At 40.5% G+C, this 18,246-nt stretch overlaps 1 protein-coding gene across 5 annotated transcripts in view; it reads left to right on the top strand.

Annotated features, from left to right (window-relative positions):
• The window catches only part of FARP1 (FERM, ARH/RhoGEF and pleckstrin domain protein 1), a 201,054-nt gene that overhangs the window by 155,134 nt on the left and 27,674 nt on the right, over nucleotides 1-18,246 (top strand). For 3 of the 5 annotated variants that reach the window (XM_071430945.1, XM_071430942.1, XM_071430943.1), the window contains exons 14-16: nucleotides 13,863-14,053; nucleotides 15,537-15,626; nucleotides 17,795-17,928. In XM_071430945.1, coding sequence (XP_071287046.1) covers nucleotides 13,863-14,053; nucleotides 15,537-15,626; nucleotides 17,795-17,928 — 415 coding nt within the window. The remainder of the gene's footprint in view (nucleotides 1-13,862; nucleotides 14,054-15,536; nucleotides 15,627-17,794; nucleotides 17,929-18,246) is intronic. The other 2 variants (XM_071430946.1, XM_071430944.1) reach the window with 1 other exon arrangement.

Genomic DNA, 18,246 nt, shown 5'->3' with positions numbered 1-18,246 from the left:
AGAACTGGCTCTCAGGGCTATGTCTCAGAAAATGGGCACGACTGCAGGGTGAGAACTGGGGAGGAGGACAGCCATGCCACTAACTGCCATGGCTATTGCAGATATTCTCCGGGTTCTCAACGGCCTCGTGCACAGAAAACCCATAATCTCTGCAATAAGTCAGTTACAGATCCATTTATCCTGAGCCAGATATCCTCAACCCCTGGGCAGGAGTATAGATCAGAGAGATACTGCAAAGGAGGTGGGGTGGCTAAGATGTCTTCTCCAGAAGGCAAAATGATGGCCAATGGTATGGCAGCTGGGGCACAGTCAAAGCAGAGCCCAGTGATGCAGTCACTGCGTGCCAGTGGCATGATGGATCACATGGCTGCCATCCAGATGATGGAGGGCTCCACCAGCAGTGGGACAGAATCCAGTGATTCTGACTCAGAAGTCATTAATCCCTTCACTCACCCCCTGGTGTTTGGTAATCCCGTTGTGCTGAGCTCCTCTCCCATGCCTAGAAATAAGTACTCCTTTGGAAGCCTTCAGCTGGATGAGGAGGTAGAGGAGGATGTGTCTGTTGGCCTCAGTGATGAAGATGGTGTGCAGGTCTTCAGCTGCTAGGCACCAGCGTGTGTGAGACCAAGGGATACCGTGATTGCTCAGCGGTATGGTTGCATTTCCTGGGGCTTATGATGAGTGGCTGGTGATAATTTCAAGTGCATGGGCTATTTCAGACATTATTGTTGTGCAGGCCAGCCAGAGGAAAAGGATGCTAGAACACAATAGTAAGTCTGAGTGATGCTTAACAGTTTGAATCTCCTCTGAAAGGCAGGAGGAGAGGAAAATGATTACTGATTTAGGTACCTCTGTAAGACTTAATAACTCTCTCCTCTTCTTTGTGTGAAGTCTTGTTTTAGATACATGTTGTAGCTGCTTTGATATTTGACTAGTTATTTTGACAAAACAAACAATCAAATCAAGTAGGTACATTGTGCTCTTTTATATGTCTGTTACAATCTTCTCTCCATATAAGGAGAGCAACTTATGAGTGCCTCAACAGAGTTAGGAGAAAAAAAAATTAACTTGCAGCCAAATGCAGGCAGGTTGATATTCAAGACCAGGACTTGATGAAATCTTGAAATATGCTGGAAATTTTTTTCATAGCAAGAATGTGTCTGATCTCCTCTTCTTCATAACTCATTTTATAATCTGATGAACTGAGGGTACAAATCAGGCATGTATAAAATTTCAGTATTGTCTTTTTCTTCAGTGGGTTAAACAGGGTGATTTGGTGATGGAGATTTTGAAACGCCAAACTCTTCCTTGGGCAAGAAAAAGAACAGGATGAAAGATAAAATTCAAGTGAAAAAAACTTTGATCAAAACAAGCTCTAATGAAGAGTGATATGAGTATTACTTGCAAGGCAATCCTTTCTATGTTTTATCAGTTAGAGATATATTGCAAGAAATTTTTTAATTGCTTATACTTTCAGTGAAATTATTACAGAGACATTTAAGTTCTGTGGTGGGTGGTTTGGAGATGGTAGCTGTTTTATTTTTTGCTTTGATCACAAAAAATCTTTATCTGTGCAGGATCCAATTACTCTGTCACAGGCTACTTTTTTAGTAGTGCCACCTCAGAAATTTTTCATCCCCTGACAAGAGAATGATAGGAGTAACTGTGCTCCAGGGTGATGGTCTTCTGTTCTATCCATAGAGTGGATATGGGCAGAAGGACAAAGAGACTAATTCTGTGTATACTTCCTTTTCACAGGCTAGAACTGTTGAGAATTAAGGTATCCTAATAAAATCTGATGTTAGTTTCTCCAAGTTAAGAAAGAAAATCCAGATGAAAGGTCCTCTTTATGGAAACTGTTCTACAGTTACTAGTGCTGGGAGACAAGATGTGCTCTTTATAATTGGCCTTATTTTTAACTTTTATATATTTTTCTTGTGGAAGAATGAAAATAAATCCCAGAATTTTAACTGATGAACAAGAGCATTGACTGAACTGCAGGTCACTCTCAGTGATCTGCATCATGCAGTTCATGCATGCAGCAATGATTAATCCATTCACATAAGTACTGATGAAAAAGTTACAGGACTTTGTAAATTTAGACAATATAAAAATTTTCAAGATTGTTTTTACAGAAATTATAAAATAAGAAGTCTTTTTAATTTTTCTAATGCCTTGGTCTATGCACACTTTAACAAAGTTTAATCTGAGTGAAGGATATTTAAAAATATACCTAGTATATACCTAGTAGTTAGACATGTGTTGTTATATTCTGTTTTGAAAGTAAAATATATCTTTGTGTAAATATAAGTATTAACTCTCTCACCTCCTTTAGAGTGTTGGTATTCTTAGAGATTAGATACATCATTCTTGAACAGGAATCATTAAAAGCATCTCTTTAGATACTGATATTTTGGGGACAGGGAATACTCTCATTTATTCCTGTAGTTAAAAGCATGAGTCTACAAACAGTGAGATTGATAATTAGGGAAAAGCTTGCTTGTATATGATTCTAAAAGAGGACGGTTTGTGTTTTGGATTTAGAATAGCTGTAAAATAATTGCCTTGAAGTTCACAATATATAAGATGAAATATAAGTAGTTGAAGCTCGCATCAGCAAATAGTGTGAGCATGGAGAGGTGGGTGCATGACTCTTCTTTTGATTTATTTTTTATTGCCTGTGCAGCAAAAGTATCAGTAGGTATAAAGTAAAGTAATAGCAGTTTGGACAGATAAATTAATTGCTTCATTAGCCAGTAAAATTAGAGTTCAGGTAATGAATTTTCAGCAAAAGGATTTGCAGTCATTTCTGCTACTTTAAAAAGTGAACAGATTTCACATTCACTTTGTATTTAAATGAATATAAAATTTTATAAGTAGTGTTTGCTATTTTGCATCCTTTCAGATACTGTTTCCAGGTCTGATTCTTCTCTCATATGCCTACAAAGACATTAAATTTTAAACTTTTTAAGAACAGACCCACTGGGTAGCTGGAGTTAGCCTAGTTGCTAATAAAGTATCTCAACAGCTTTTCTTTTCCCACTTCAATATTATCCTCAGAAATGCAATATGAGGAGTCTTCTGTCTTCTGGCATTTTTTCAGCTTTGAATGGTGAAGTAGTTGTTGTTTCAACACATGGAATTCTTCCAGTTAAAAGAAGTAAAGTTTATAAACTACATAGGAAATAATTTCATTTAGGATTAATTACTTCTGCAGCATTCTAATGCCAGTGAAGCTCCGTTTAATATCAGCTGACAAGGTTGTAATTAAAACAGCCTGTGGGCCAAATTCCTCCACCAGACATGTGGTTCATGTCTGAGCCCTTGCCAAGAATGGTGAAGTGAGAAAGGAGTTTTAAACTTACATTTTAAAATAGGATCGGGCCCCTTAGAGTTCATCTGGGAATTTGTTTCTGTGGGACAATCAAAAGGACCTTACAGAAAAAGAGCAGAAACCTTTAGGGCAAGACTGCAAATGAGATGAGGTGGAGGAATTCTTGCCCTGGCTCACAAAGTGCTCATGGCAAGAGGAACTTGTCAGTTCTAGTTTGTTGTTTATTTATTTATTAATCTGAATACACTTATTAACAAACATTTATTAATCTGAATACACTGGACAGCAGCAGTGATCTAAGCATACCTTTGTCTCAAGTATAGCAGGTAGTTACAGACAGAGTAACTACCAGATTCTCCCACCAATTCCAGTAGATTTTAGAATGTGGCTGATGGTAGTTTTGATTCACCATTCTAAAATTTTTATTGTCAATAATGAACTTTTCAGTCCCAAACTCAGCAAGTGCCCAGATATCCTTGGGCAGTTGGTACAAATGAGGCAGCTGAGTCCCAGTAAGATTGAGCATCTATGTCCACTCTGAACTGTGTAGTCCTGCATCACCCATCTCCTGTCTTTCCAGAGGATGTGGAAGAAGCCTCTTGTTGGGTTGATGAATTCAGCTCTGTCCATATAGTTGGGTAAATATGGAGAAGAGTTGTAAAAGCAGTTAGGGGTTTGTCCATAATAACATGCAGATCTAGGTAATCTCTGGATAAAAGAGCCTCATTTTAATTAAATTAATTCTTTGCTATTCCAACTACTTAACCACAATCAGCCATCCTCTACAATGGCAGTGAAAAGGTTGTGTCAGACAATTTTAAGGTTTCTCCTATTCAACAGCAGGTCAAATTCGTGATGTCCTCTTGGGATCTTCTGGATTTTTTTTTCTTCATTACAGCCTTTCCTAGAATCTAGTTTTCCTCAGTGACCCAGGATATTAAATCTGTCAATAAATAGATGAAGGAAAGAAGGAGAGTGGCAAGTTGTTGTAGGAGCCAAGAACTGCATAGGATATTCCAGGTATGGAGCTTTGGCTAATTGGTATCTGAATGGTATCTGAATGCACTGTTTTCAGCTGAAGTCCATATCCCTTAGCAAACATACTCCTTGTGCATGGCAGACAGGAGTGTTCTCTGAGGATGATTTACACCAAATGCTGCCATGTCACCCATGGCTCATAGCCTGCCTAACAGGCACCACCCCACTAATCATTGCAGTGCATGCTAAATACAAATTATATCAAGAAAAACTGAAGAGAAATTCCCATAGGTAAAAAATGTCAACATGTGACTGAAAGTTTTTAGGTTTGCGCCATTCTCATTGATCTTATGTGAGCTAGACAGAGCTGAGTTATAGGCAGATGAGCATCATGAAAGAATTGCATATCAATAGTTTAAAAAATCGTATCAGTCTATTAGTTTTCTTCAAGATTAAAGGGCATGCAAAACTAGAAAGAATTTTCTCCACAGAGCAGCATTGGTAATGTTGACTGTAATCAGTAGAACCCAGTAAAGAGTGGAAAAACAATGGTTTGTGAATTAGTTCACTAAATGGGGCCAGTATTACTTGACCAGACTGCTTCAGGACCTATACTTTCTCCCCTGAATATTTGTAGGGCAGGCTTTTGTTTGCAGTGAGGTTTTTATTCGTTGAAGCAGCTCTGTTCATTTTGAAGCAAGGGCATTCAGGCCAGAAGTTCCTGTTCTGAGCTCTCTATCTGTACATGCAAGTTCTTGGTGGTGACCAGAGAAAGTCAAATAGAAAATGGGTGAGACAGATCTAAAAGCTGTTTATAAACCCCATTTTTTCTTCACTAAAAAGTAGAGATGTTTTAAATTCTGTCCTCTTCAGTCCATGATAAGCACACAAAGATAGAGTCTCTGTAACCACTAGAAGTTTCTTCTGGGGAGCTCCAGGAAGACAAGGAAAAAAGAAGAATAAAAAACATCTTAAGCACACAAAAAATGTCTAGCCCTATTTATTTGCAGTTCCCTTTGGCATAATGTGCTTTCCACTCTTTTTCTGAGAGTTTAAAGTCCCAGTAGAAAGAGTTACAATTATGTTGATCAGTTGAACTGATGAAGCAGACCCAATTTTGAATTTTGGTAAAACCAGTGATTCAGATCTCATTGGTATGATCTACATGCAATTAGCATGAACTATGGTTATCTCTGGAACAGTTCTTTAACAGAAAAAAGGATGCCTGACCTATAAATTCTGTCAAATTCTGTGTTTAACTAACCTCATTTGTCTTAATGAGCCATTAGACTGCTGTCAGAGGTGACTTTAGAATGAAATTTTAATTGCTGCAATTTAACTTCTAATGACGAAAAACTAATTACCAATCCAAGTTTTTCCTGACTTCCACACATGTTTGAGGAAGTTGGGTGTCACAGCCTTGTGTACAGAAATGTGGATCACTGGAGAATCCCTGTCATTCTGCAGCATGGTTGTCACCAGCTGGAAAGAGCAGTGAGTGTGAAGGAAAGAGATTCTCTGTTCGAGCATGTAAAAAAGTGAAGTAAGCCAAAATCCCTTTTAGTCTTCCAATAATGCTTCTCTCTCTTTCTCTCTCTCTCTCTGAATAGTGCAGTTTCTTAAGGCAGCTTCTGTATACTTTAGCTCATCTCTTTCCTCTCATTTAGGGGATCAATCCTCTTCTCCATAAAAAAATAAGAGAAACCCTAAATGTATGAGGGAAATTGAATCTTCTGGAACAATTTCTAATATGAAGGCCTTTCTTTTGTTTGCTGCTGTCAGGCTGTAGCTGCTGTCAGTGGTAGGAGAAGAGTCCTTTTCTCAGAAATCCAGCTGCTTGTTGGCGTCCCCTACTTGGTGGTGGTGATGGTCGTGGGTCTTCTGAGGGTAGGTGGCAGATGCACAGTGTTGACATCTTGAGGACCCAAGGCTCACATCACCTGGTGTGTAACTTTTCTCAAATGTGAGTAGCAGTGGACTCTGGTTTCAGTCAAGCTACGTCAGGAAAAATTTTTGCCTGTACTGTCAGGTTCTAGAAAGGAAGGAAATTTAAATCCTAGGAAACTGACATCAGCAAAATCTTTCCTCTTCTGTTTCTCTAGTTTCTATAGTTACTGAAGTATGCCTAGACAAAGGCATATATCTTAGTTACTTATTTGTAAGGGAAATAATTGTTGTGCAACATGTGCATCCTGAGCAAAGGTGTCTTTTGTGTTCCTCCCTATGGTTAGGCTGTGTGGTGCCATTGATATTTTTAAATACAAAATTTCTACTTAAAAATCAAAGGCATCATATGAGCAAAAATCCTAGTTTGGGTGACACGTAGCAGTTTTACAGAGTGTTTTTTCTTTTGTTCTAATTCTGTGTTCTATAAAGAGCATGTAGAATAAGCTTGGTTTATGTTGTTTGTTATTAAAAGCAGTGAGCACTTTCTTTTAAATGTTACAAGATCTGGAAATCCTTTGTGCCTGGCTGAGCAATGTATTCACAGGCACGTTTTCCACAAGTATGTGTGTAAATAATGGTGGTGTTATTACAGTAAAGGGAGTAAAGACCTTAGGATCATAAATTTGCATGACATAATGATAAATAGTTTTCTCAAGAACGGTTGGAGTTTTAAGATGTAATTTTCGTTGACGATTTTTTTTTAAGTTTTGGCCCCTGAGAACCATAAAAATCTACAGTTCACATTGGTAAAAATCAAGTCTAAAGGCAGTAATGATACAGCTGTCACTGACTGAGCATGGAAGGTTGAAGGAAAATGAATGCTTTCTGATTCAAGAGCTTTCAAGCTTGTTAAAATTAGATTAGATGCTTTCTTTAAAATGCTGCAAATCTGGTTTTGAGAAGAGAACAGGCTTTTGCCTTTGATGGTTTTCAGCAAGATCAGAGGTAGATCTTTCTGTTTAGTTCAGAGAATGTTAGAGCTCATGCCTGTTGCTTTTCCACGAGGCACTTAAAAATATTTGATTAGCTGAATCCTTGTATTTCCCTTTTCCTGCTAAAAAAATCACCTGGGCCCACTAACAAAAGTATATAAGCTTGGCAGTGTTCACTTACCCTGCCCTTTCCTGATTTCTGTGTGTGCACATGCATAGATATTTTTAAAATAAGTCTCAATAGTAAAAATTAATTTTTAAGATTGGCAATGCTGGGAACTTCATTCTCATTTTTGTCATTTGTTTAATACCTTTTAAAAAGAAACATTTTTTGTTTCATTGTATGCACTGTTTTGTCAGCATGTACCTCTCTGGGAGAAAAAGCCTTTTCAATGTTCTGTCTATCCTCAAAGCATGGTATATCTTCTGTTCCTTGCATTGTTTGGAGCACTGTCTCAATGTCCTTTTACTGCAGAAATGCCTATTTTGTATTTGGAGTACCTGATTCCTCCTGTTACAGTGATCCTGCCTCATGGAGCACTCCTCGCCTCAGAGCTAACGAAAACCCTCGCCAGGTTGTGACTCAGGCTGAGAAACCACACCATGCTGGGGAGCAAAAGAGAAGAGGGAAGCGAGGGGAGAAGGTCTCTTTTCCAGGGCATTTGGGCTTCCCTGAGCACAATCAGATTGCCCTTCATTTCCTAATGAAGGCTGCACCCAGCAATCCGGGCTGTGGGCTCATGAGCAGGATCAATGCACTCCTGGGGAGGTGTCTTGGTGGAATGGACAGTAGCTGTGGCATTAGCTTACATGGGGGCTGAAGGTTTCCAATTCTATTGTGGCACTGTGTCATGTTGGTTTAAAGGCAAACAAAGGCAAATTAACCCTAAGCCTGGGTACAACAGGAAAACCTTCTGTAGGTCGCTCTATTTCTGTCTGGAGAGATCAAGGCTAGACAAAGGGCTGATGCCCAGTGACCTTGCATTCTCCCCAGACTGTAATGCTCACTCTTTGTTCTTAACATGGGAGGAGACCCTGATGTAGGCCAACAGCAGTTACTGTCTGATTTCACACTCACCGCTGTCTAATTCTGCAGTACACCAATAAAGCATGGACCTTCACCAGCTGGAGAGGCTGCTGGCTACTAAACCAACACCAAGCTTGATGAGACTATAAGCATGTCAAGCCATTTAACTGTGTATGCATGGAATTAATTTTTTTATTATTATTTTTAGTTTCACCTGTACCTGAAGGCTTTTACTCATTCTAACTGGTATTTTGCTGTAAAACTGTCACTGGTTTAATTGTTCTGTCCAATTGCTGGCTGATGCTTTGTCCTAAATATGAGGAAATTGGTTCATTGAGAAGGTGCACCATTTTCCCAAATTCTGCTCTCTGCCATGGGCGTGCATTTTGCAGCTGTGACATCAAAGTGAACCTTTCTTCCTCTCAAGCTCCTCTTCAAGCCAGGCAGAGTTAGTGGTTGTGTGACATTGGATTTCTTCACAAGTTTGTTTTTAATTCCCGTTCCTCCTCAAAATCTTTGGTACTGTATTCAGGGATGTTTGTCCATTAATTTACAGCTGTTGTGTAACTACTCTTCAGACTAACAAACTGTATCCACTGCTCCAGCTTGATTCATGTAATGGGGAAGAGAAGTGCAGCTTGATGACCTGGTTCCCCTCAAGCTTTTGTGGAAGTCAGTGGGATTTTTTTTCTTACATTGAGGGAGAACAGAGCAGAATCTCTATCCCATATCTCTTTAGCAGCATGACTGTGCCTGGTTCACAGCTGGGGAGAGAAGGGATGGACACCATTATTGAACTCTTCTTCAATCTGAGGTGATTGATCTGATCACTTTAGTGATTGGTGAAGTGCATATGAAAACTTCTGCTGCTTCATCTGGTGCTATCTCTCCCCCATGCCACATATCTTCTCTGACCAAAACATTTAGATGCAAATTAGAGCTATGCAACCACTGTGAAAATGGAAAATTTTGGACTGTGTGGCCACAGCAATGGCAGCTCTGTCAGATACTTTCTTATTAAAGAGCCTTCATAAGTGATATGCTCAGTAATGACAAGGAGAAAGGGGAAACAACTTCTTTTCATCTGCCAGACTGGAGTTTAGAAAACACTGATCAGACATTAAAGTTGAGTTAGTGGGATATGGATGTCACAAACCTCCCCTGACTGCTGAGCAGGCCATGGAGCAGGAGTAAGAGAGAATAAGCCCTGCAACATTCCAGGTACTCAGAAAGGTGCTTTTCTGGCTCTTAATGTGTTTTTAATTTCTAATAATAATAATAACAACACTGAGAACAATAAAACTCTCAAGAGTTGACTTGATGATGACTTAAGCGGTACATGAAGTTTTCCAGCAGAATTTCAGTCACCTTTAATAATGTTTTCTCTCACTTTCCATAATTGAGCCATTATCACTTCTCAGTACTCCACAGAAAAGAAGCATTCCCATGGGCATCTTAACACTTCTGTACTCTTCCTCTCTGTTAAAAAAACACTGTGTATGAATGGGAACTGTTCCTTTTGAAGTAGATGCAGAACACTAAATGGCCTGAGTTTGTTATTCTGCAGTTTCAGAAGAAAAGGAATGGAGGAGGAATATCTGTAGGATACTCTGAGTCCCATTTGTCTCCCTCACAAAGAGGGGAGCTCCCTTGTGTTAGGTTAGTTTCTAACCAGGGATTTCAAGTCATCTGATGCTGCCTGTGCAGTCAACAAAGAGGCAGCAGGCAGTTCAGGCCACCTATGGTGTAAATTCACCTCTGGGAGAGACTTCCCTCATCATGTAGAAAGTACTGATTTTAACTGGTTTTCCTTTGATGTGAGCCATGCTTACAGCAGTGTCACTCAGCCCAACACTCCATGGGCACCACCCTCAGCCCCTGTGGGTTCACAGCTGTGTGTGACAGGAGCCAAGAGTATCCAAGGTACAGTGAGTGGGATGGATCACTCCTGGTGGCCGAGGGCAGAGCCTGGCCTGTCCCTCTGACAGGGCCCCCACAGCTTGCCAGCACTCTGTACCTTCCTACCCCCAAACTGCAGCAAGAAACTGATGTGTATTTTGACAAGGGTGTAGCTGTTAAGTATTTGATTCTGGCTGCTGGCTTCTATTTGTGTAGCACATGGAATATGTATGTTGGTTGGGAGAGATTTGAGACACGTGTAAAGCTGGGAGGATAACCCATACTTTCATGTCCTGTGGCCATGTAAAATGCCATTGTCATTTCATAGATGTTTTCCCCCAAGTTAGATTTCAATCTATCTTGAATAGATTTCAATTAAGTTTTGCTTCTTTTGTTACCTTCACTACTGCAACAGTAGTAGTGCTTTCTCTGGTGTCAGTGGAACTAAGAATCACTCCAGGTATTTTGCCATTGATGGTAAAATCTGGCATGCCATGGTAAAGTGCGTTCTCATTATTTGCCAGTGTCATCAACCAGTGTCGGTTTCTCTTCTTAAACCCATACTTAGAAAATAATTAAAGCACATGCTTAATAATTCCTACCCACTCCTCCAATGATGTAATTTTAGTGTACACTTAAATAATCCTCAACATTCTTTTTTGCTTTCTCTTGATTTGTGTGTATACAGCTGACTCCATTAAATTTGAAAGATGGCCCAATTCTGAATCTAAATAAAAATCACTTGAAGTATGAGCAAAGACAATTCCATGTTACCAGCTGCAAACCATTTAGGCCTCCAGTGTGCAGTAGCATTTGCTATCTGGCAAATGATATGCTAATAATTGCTTGTCAATCCATGAATCCTTTAGGGTGAATTGTAAGGGATTTCAGTACCTTGTAAATAGGATTGGTCTTCTCCCTTCTGCTTCTGTTTATATTCTGCAGTATGTAGTTGATGAGTAGAGCCTGTATGAATATACTCTTCTGTGGCAGGAGATCAGATGAAACACTTTGTTAATTCAGGTTACTTATTCCTCACCTCTGTGAAAAAGAGAAAGTGGCTTTGCAGCACTGCCATGACCCATCAGCATGACATGTGTCCTGATTGATTGGTGATGGGGGAGGGAAGAACCTCCATTTTCATTTCTTCATGGCTTACTGATTTTTTCACTCCAAAACGAACTTGTTTCCCACATTTCCCAGAGCAACATCCAGTGTGTTGATATCTGTGGCTGTGTTGGTTGTAATTAGGCCCCAGAATGTACTAATGTAAGGACATTTTGAGGTCCTCTCATAATGCAGCCACTTTCTTATAACTGGTTTAAATTTTCACTTGTTCAGTGTATTGGTAGGTGGGGTCTGACTGAGCTCTTGCTTGTAGGTGGTGGTGGTGTAGGTTGGGTTTGGTCACTGCTCCTGCCCACATTGGTACTAAAAGGGAGGATGCAGCATTTCAGCTTGCTGCTAAATAACTTTGAGAATGTCGGTGATGCATTGACATGCAGAGTCTTTTATCAGTTGGGTGTGTACACAGTGCTGTGAGCCACCAGGCACATTTTTTGTAATACTTTCCATAATACTTTTCCCAGGTTAATGTCTTCCAACTGTAAGATAGGATGTCTTTCTAATTCATTGTCCTTTTGATATTTTGTAGTTTGAAATACTTGAGTTGTACTGACAAAAGTAACAGTACATCAGAGCTTAGTTTTAGGATTGTAGATAGGTAGATAGATATGTGAATATATCTATATCTATCTATCACAGATAGGTGCTATTTAACTCCTAGACTACAATGCTGTGAACTTCTCACAGAGGTGCAAATCATTTATTCGCTGTCATATGACAGGCATAGTGCCAGAATTTCTTTGTTTCCACGTTTGAGGTGATATCACTTTTCTTATGTCTTTTGTAATGTAGTTAAGTACTTTTAACCTTACAACCTTGCTATTAATCCGTTTCACTATTTCTCAATTATGAATTCCATTTCTTTGGAAAATACTGTATACAGTTGTGTGCTAGTGTCAATAAAATTGACATTTGTGTAACAAGCTGTGGCATTTTCTCAAATTTCACTGAACATTGATTTAGTGTGAAACTGTTGGTAAATCCTTTCTTGCTAGCTGTAATAATACAGACCTTTATTTCAGACAAATACTGCTTTGACTTTGATTTTTAATAGGCTACATAACTGTCATGATTACGTAAACTGATAACTGTGCTGTTTTTTCCTTCTCTTTTCAAAGGAATGATTTATAAACGTGAACTGGTTTGGAACTGGAAAACATTCATGTTCTAGCAATAAAGCTTGAGTTTTTCCAGAAAATAAATAGGTTCTACTACTGGCCTAATTATATTTATTTTTATTATATTTACTGGAGTATCTCAGCTCTGTTTTTTTAGCAACAGGAACATTTACCTATGATAATTTAGGGAGGACATAATCACATGATAGTAAATTGTATTTGACCCTAATTATACACGGCGATGTATGTGTTTTACATTTCATCTTAGACAGCCTGTTGGCTATGGTAGTCAAGAGCTTGTCACATTTTTTTTTTGTTGGATTTTAATGTATGCCAAAATGGCACAGACTGTAAATGTTCTTCCACATGACAGATTCTTCTTCTAAAACAGGTTTAGATTGTCAGATGTATGGAGGAGGGGATAACTGGGAGAAGACTGGGCATTTTTGGCAAACTTTCTTTCTGTGCAGTCATTAATCTGGCTGCCTCCCAGAAGGCAAAATTTGCTAATATCAGTAATTTAATCTAGTGTATATGAATCCATGGAAGTGTAACTAATTGTCTAATTCTTTAATATTTTTAATCCAAAATGAAATGGGATTTTATATCTGTGAAAATCTGAAATTGTCATGCTTTGTGCATTAAAAGTATTGCTTTTCTTATGTAAATGTAATGCTAGCATTTCCATCCCAAACAATCAGAGGAGCATGGAAAGACCTACAAGGTATAATATACATACTCGTGTTGTGTGTAGAAGTTGGGGAACTAGTAGTTTTCTCCCTTCATGTTAGATCTGACTGATCTTAGCAGCCACAATTCTGTAGAAAGTCATCCTTTTTCTCTAGACCTCAACTAGATAAATTTGTACTAACTTGTCCTGTAGTTCCCTCTGAAGTACTGATTTGAGTGTTTGAAGTTCTACCTTGCTGGAAAGAATGGCACTCCTGGAACGATTACTGTATTGTTGTATTTATTCTCCTTCTATAGAGTGGATTGCAATGGTGAAATGTTTTATATCGAGTTTTTGTTTAGAATCATAGAATGGCCTGGGTTGGAAGGGACCTTAAAGACCTCCTAGCTCCAACCCCCCTGCCATGGGCAGGAACACCTTTCATTAGACCAGGTTATTTAGAGCTCCATCCAGGATGGCCTTGAGCACTGCCAGGGCTGGGACAGCCACAGCTTCCCTGAGCAGGCTGTTCTAGTGCCTCACCCCTCCCACGGTAAAGAACTGCAGCTCAGTCATCTGTGCCTTGATTCCTTCCCTACAGAGACACTAATTTCAGCCAGTTTTATCAGCTAAAAAACATTTAGCCAGTCCCATGGTGAATGCAAGTGGATGCAGTTCCTCTGGCTTCAAGGCCATTTGGGCTAGTTTGAGGATCCTGATGGCTGTGTCTTGTAGCATAATTTCACATGCTGCAGTTTAAGTTTATGACTCCTTGTGGTACTTTCTTGAGAAAGCTTGTCCTAACTGATTTCTCTTTTATCATTTTTCTTAGCAGGTTCTCTGACTGGCAGCCCTCACCTTTCAGAGCTTTCCATCAATTCCCAAGGAGGACCATCAGTGGCAAATATGACTTTATCTCCAAACTTGAGCCCTGATGCCAAGCAGTCATCTCCCTTGGTCAGCCCTTTGCTGAATGACCCGTCATGCATCAGGGCTGATGATGAGGAAGAGGTCAAAAGAAAGGTAAGGTGAACGAAGTTGGCCTTGTCTCTCTTCTCTCTGATGTGTTGTGATAAATCTGGGTTGTTCCTGTTGCTCCTGAGGTTCCAGGCAACCTCAGGAGCTTGTTTGGATGGGGTCTCCTATAAATCTGAACTTGCTTTTAAGGAGTGGAGTTTGGTAGTTTGTTGTAACAAAACAGTCAGCTCCATTGTCTTACTGGAGGGAAGATTTCCAGGTGACAGAAAGAAAAGGAAGTGTTGAGCCTGTTGTGGGAATATCCAACCCAGGCTCTCCAGTCTGTCTCTGCTGGGAGCACCACTGGGAGCATCTGGTTGTGGGAGTAGAAAATGCTCTCTCTGAGCCACAGCCTGCAGCAGTCGGCTGGGAGTGTTTGGCTCAGACCCATCATTGCAGCAAAACCATAAGGAAGCATCACATCCAAAACTGCTTTCTGAAGATAAAGTGTTTGTCTGAGCTGGGCTGTTCTGGGTGCCTGCTGGCTCATGCCTCCTCTGCTGCTGGGTGAGAGGAGCTTCCTCTTGTCCTTCTGTAGCTAGTTTTTTCTCCTTGTCTTGGAGCATCTCAGGAGGGAGAAAGAAACTCTGATGGCTTTGCTGGGAAGTGGGAGTTTGTGTAAGGAAGATCTTGTTTCCCACTGTGCATAGTTAGCAAGATGTGTGAAGGAAATTTGAGAAGTAGAAAATCTGAGACTCGGTTAATGGAGCCAGGACTCTGTGTGCCAGTCCAAGACAGAGCAGCCAATCACTGTGTGCACCAGCTGATGATGGTTCCTGGGGGTGCTTTCTGACTGGGAAATGCCCACACAGTCTCCCTGTACAGGGCATTCATAGTGTTTGCACTGCATCGTTTGTCTTCAGGGAGGAAACAAAGGAAAAATATCTATGGATGTTTTTTTCTTAATTTTTGCTTCCTGAACAACACAGAGGAAGATCAGCTGGGTTCCTTTGGCTCTTCAGAATTAAGAAATTTTAAATCTGTAAGCTAATCTAAAATCCTTCCCCTCTCCCACTGTTATGTTATCCAGCCAAGAAAATCTTACAGGTTTGAATTTTTTTCAGAAGTATTTTTCCTGTGGATCACCATCCCGATGACAAAATTTAATAATAATCAGACACAAATTTTTGTTGCCTTGTCAAATTTTACACTTGATTTAAATGGTCATTTAGCCTGCAAAGGATTTTTTTATGAATTTCACAACATGTCCTGCTCCAGAAATAAACTGAAAGGAAAATCAGCACCCCAAAGCAGTAGAAATCATCTTGGCAGAAAAAGAAGTCTCTCAAAAACCCACAGAAAGTTCTTGCTCTCTTGTGTTTGCAAGGAAGGGTTGCTTTTAGGGCTTCACGACTTAGGAACATTCAAGGATGAGTCACACCATAACCACAAGCAAGGGTCACTGGTTTGTAACTCTCTCTGTGATTTATTATCTACAGTTTTTTCTCCATAAAAGCAGAGGAAAACCTAATGTGCTTGCAATTCACAGAGGTTCCCAACTGAGAAAGCTTACTTCATTGCTAAGGAAGTGGCCACCACGGAGCGAACATACCTGAAGGACCTTGAAGTCATCACATCGGTATGTTTGCTTGAGCCTGACTCACAGAACACGTGAAGCTCTGGGCAGGGGGGGTGTTTCATCTGCTCCATTTAACATCCTCGCTGCTCTGGGCTGCTGTTACATTCTGCACTGTGGTTACTCTTTGCTGTGCAGGGCAGTTCTCCTCCAGGGAGGAAGTAACAGGAGAATCAGAGAGCAGAGGTTTGCTCTGTGGTTAGTAACATGCACTGAGAAACTGTATCAGGTTGAGGAACTTGGGACACACTTCACTTATATTTTCTTGCTCTCATGCTTTGTGGTTATAATTACTAAAAATGCCTGTGGGTTTTCAATGACTTCTCTTAAAACTGAACTAGCTCCTTAGGGGCACATATAAATGTTTTCTACTGTATTAAACGCCCTCCATTTAACATGAAATATTGCAGAGTACCTATTTGAATGATTCTGATTTTTCAGAAAGTGAAACTGTGTGTTAAATGAGTCATTCATCTGTAGCATCTGATCAGAGTGTGATTGTTCAAATCACCAAGGCAAATAGCTGCCATCTTTGCACACACAGCAACAGTCTTGTTTCACTTCCGTGAATAATGTGTGCAAGATCTGGTCTGAAGTAACCATTTTTCTGTGAAATGGCACTGGATACAAACCCCTTCATGGCATTTTGGCCATCTCCAGGCCTCTCAGCTCTTAAATCACCCAGTGAGGTGCATTGCCCACTCCTGTGTTGAGTGTTGTGGTAAGGAGGACATGCTTCAGGGGGGAGCGCTGGGACCAGCTGGGAACCAGGGACACAATTTCTCCTCAGCTGCTTCTCTGTTCCAGGATCCCACATGACAGATGCAGCTAATCAGACCCCAGCTTGGACAGAGCCAGTATAGCGTGGTTTTTGCAGGCAGCAGAGTAGCTCTGGCCACACTGCTACTTACCCTTGCTTTTTGGGAAGCCAGCCTGCTGAGAGAAGAGACCAGGTTCTGTGGGACAGTTCTGCAGTCATTACTGTGGTGTCAACAGCAGATATGCTGTTTTCATGTAGTATTTCACCCAGTGGCAGCAGAAGCAAAAAGTTGTAGCTCTTCAGAGCTAAAGCCCATTTTCCACCCCATCCTCTCATTCTTGTGAAAGGCAAATTCGAATTTGCTGGATCACCAAGAGGGATGGGCCTGATGGTTAGCATGCAGTTGTATCAGCTATGCTCCACAAATGACTGGCCCAGGAGGCCACTGAAAGTGAACAAGTAGCCAGCATAGTTGGAAAAGGCACAACTGCTGTGCATGAATTTTGAGACCTGGTAGATGAGCTTCAACTTTAGTTCTGCCTGGTGCTGACATAAAGCAGGGGAGAGGGAAGCTTGGGAAGGATCTCTTTTTATCCCAGCTCTGGCTCAGCTCCAGCTGATGCAGTGTCAAGCAAGACTGCTCTAACAGTCTTCTATGGTCCCAGCAGCCTTCTAGGCACTGCTGGAAGTCAACCACAGATAGTTGGAACCCCTCAGGGCAGTAAGGAGTGAGCAGTGTTACCCTGTGGAAGACAATAGGCATTACTGCCTTGGCAAGCTGCCTAGTCCTATGGTTTTGTGTCACCCATAGCCTGTTAGGGTGAAATAAAGAGACTATGGTGCAAGACTGAGCAGGAGCCTGTTTCAGTCCTTACAGTGCCTGTCACTGCCGCTCCAGTTTTGTGATAGCAGTGTCTTCCACTTGCTCACTTTGCAAAGTGATGGCCTCTGTGTGCACACAGCAGCGTGGGTGCTCACTGAGCCAACTCCTACCAAAGGCATTTCAGACGGAACTCGGCAAAAAGAAAATGAAGAGCTTTTTTTTTTTTGCTTTTACTGAATTGTTTACAAGTATTGTAATGCTCTTTCTCCTGCACCTGCAGCATTTGCAAATTCAGTTTGTATTGACTGACCAGTTTGGGTTTGAAAAGAATTTTCAAGATTTGATCAGTGATGGCAAAAGGGAAGGGAGTTCCTTTTTCAGCTGTGCAGGGTCTGATCTCTGATAAGAGCACCAGTTCAGCACACAGGAGTGTCAGGGATAGTCTGGGTTGTATTCCTAGTGCCAGATTAATAGGATTCTTACTGGCTTGGCTGTTAGGAGTATTTGGGTTAGGTACATAAAGACAGAAAATGATCATACCTTCTGCATTCCACCCACTGATAATTTTACTTCTTTTTTCCTTTGTAGTGGTTTCAGAGTGCAGTGAGTAAAGAGGATTGCATGCCTGAAACACTGAAAAATCTAATTTTCTCCAACTTTGAACCTTTGCACAAATTTCACACTGGTTTTCTCAAGGAAATTGAGCAGAGACTTGCTCTGTGGTAAGACTGTTGATTGTTATTTATCTGTATTCTTTCGTGCAGTTTAGCATTTTTGCATTCCCTTTTTGCTAACTCCTTGTGATCTACTGTAGGGCTTAATTTGTGAAAGTCACAGATGTTGGTTATTAACAGACAGGGTTTATTGAATCGTGCTTTGTTCATGTTTACTTGACAAACTTTGTTGTTCAGATATCTCAGTTACAGACGTATGCAAATGAGATCATAATTCTGGATGAAGCTTTCCCTTGCCAAATGTCAGTGTTTCTACATGGCAGCTCCTTTGAAGAACATGCTGCAAGCAAGGCTTATCAGTAATAA

Source organism: Agelaius tricolor, unplaced genomic scaffold (assembly GCF_023055355.1).
Source record: "Agelaius tricolor isolate 1412-34295 unplaced genomic scaffold, bAgeTri1.0.p SCAF_7, whole genome shotgun sequence".
In the NCBI taxonomy this organism is placed as follows: domain Eukaryota; kingdom Metazoa; phylum Chordata; class Aves; order Passeriformes; family Icteridae; genus Agelaius; species Agelaius tricolor.
Note: the sequence above shows the minus strand (reverse complement) of the source record. Positions and strands in the feature narration are given on the sequence as shown.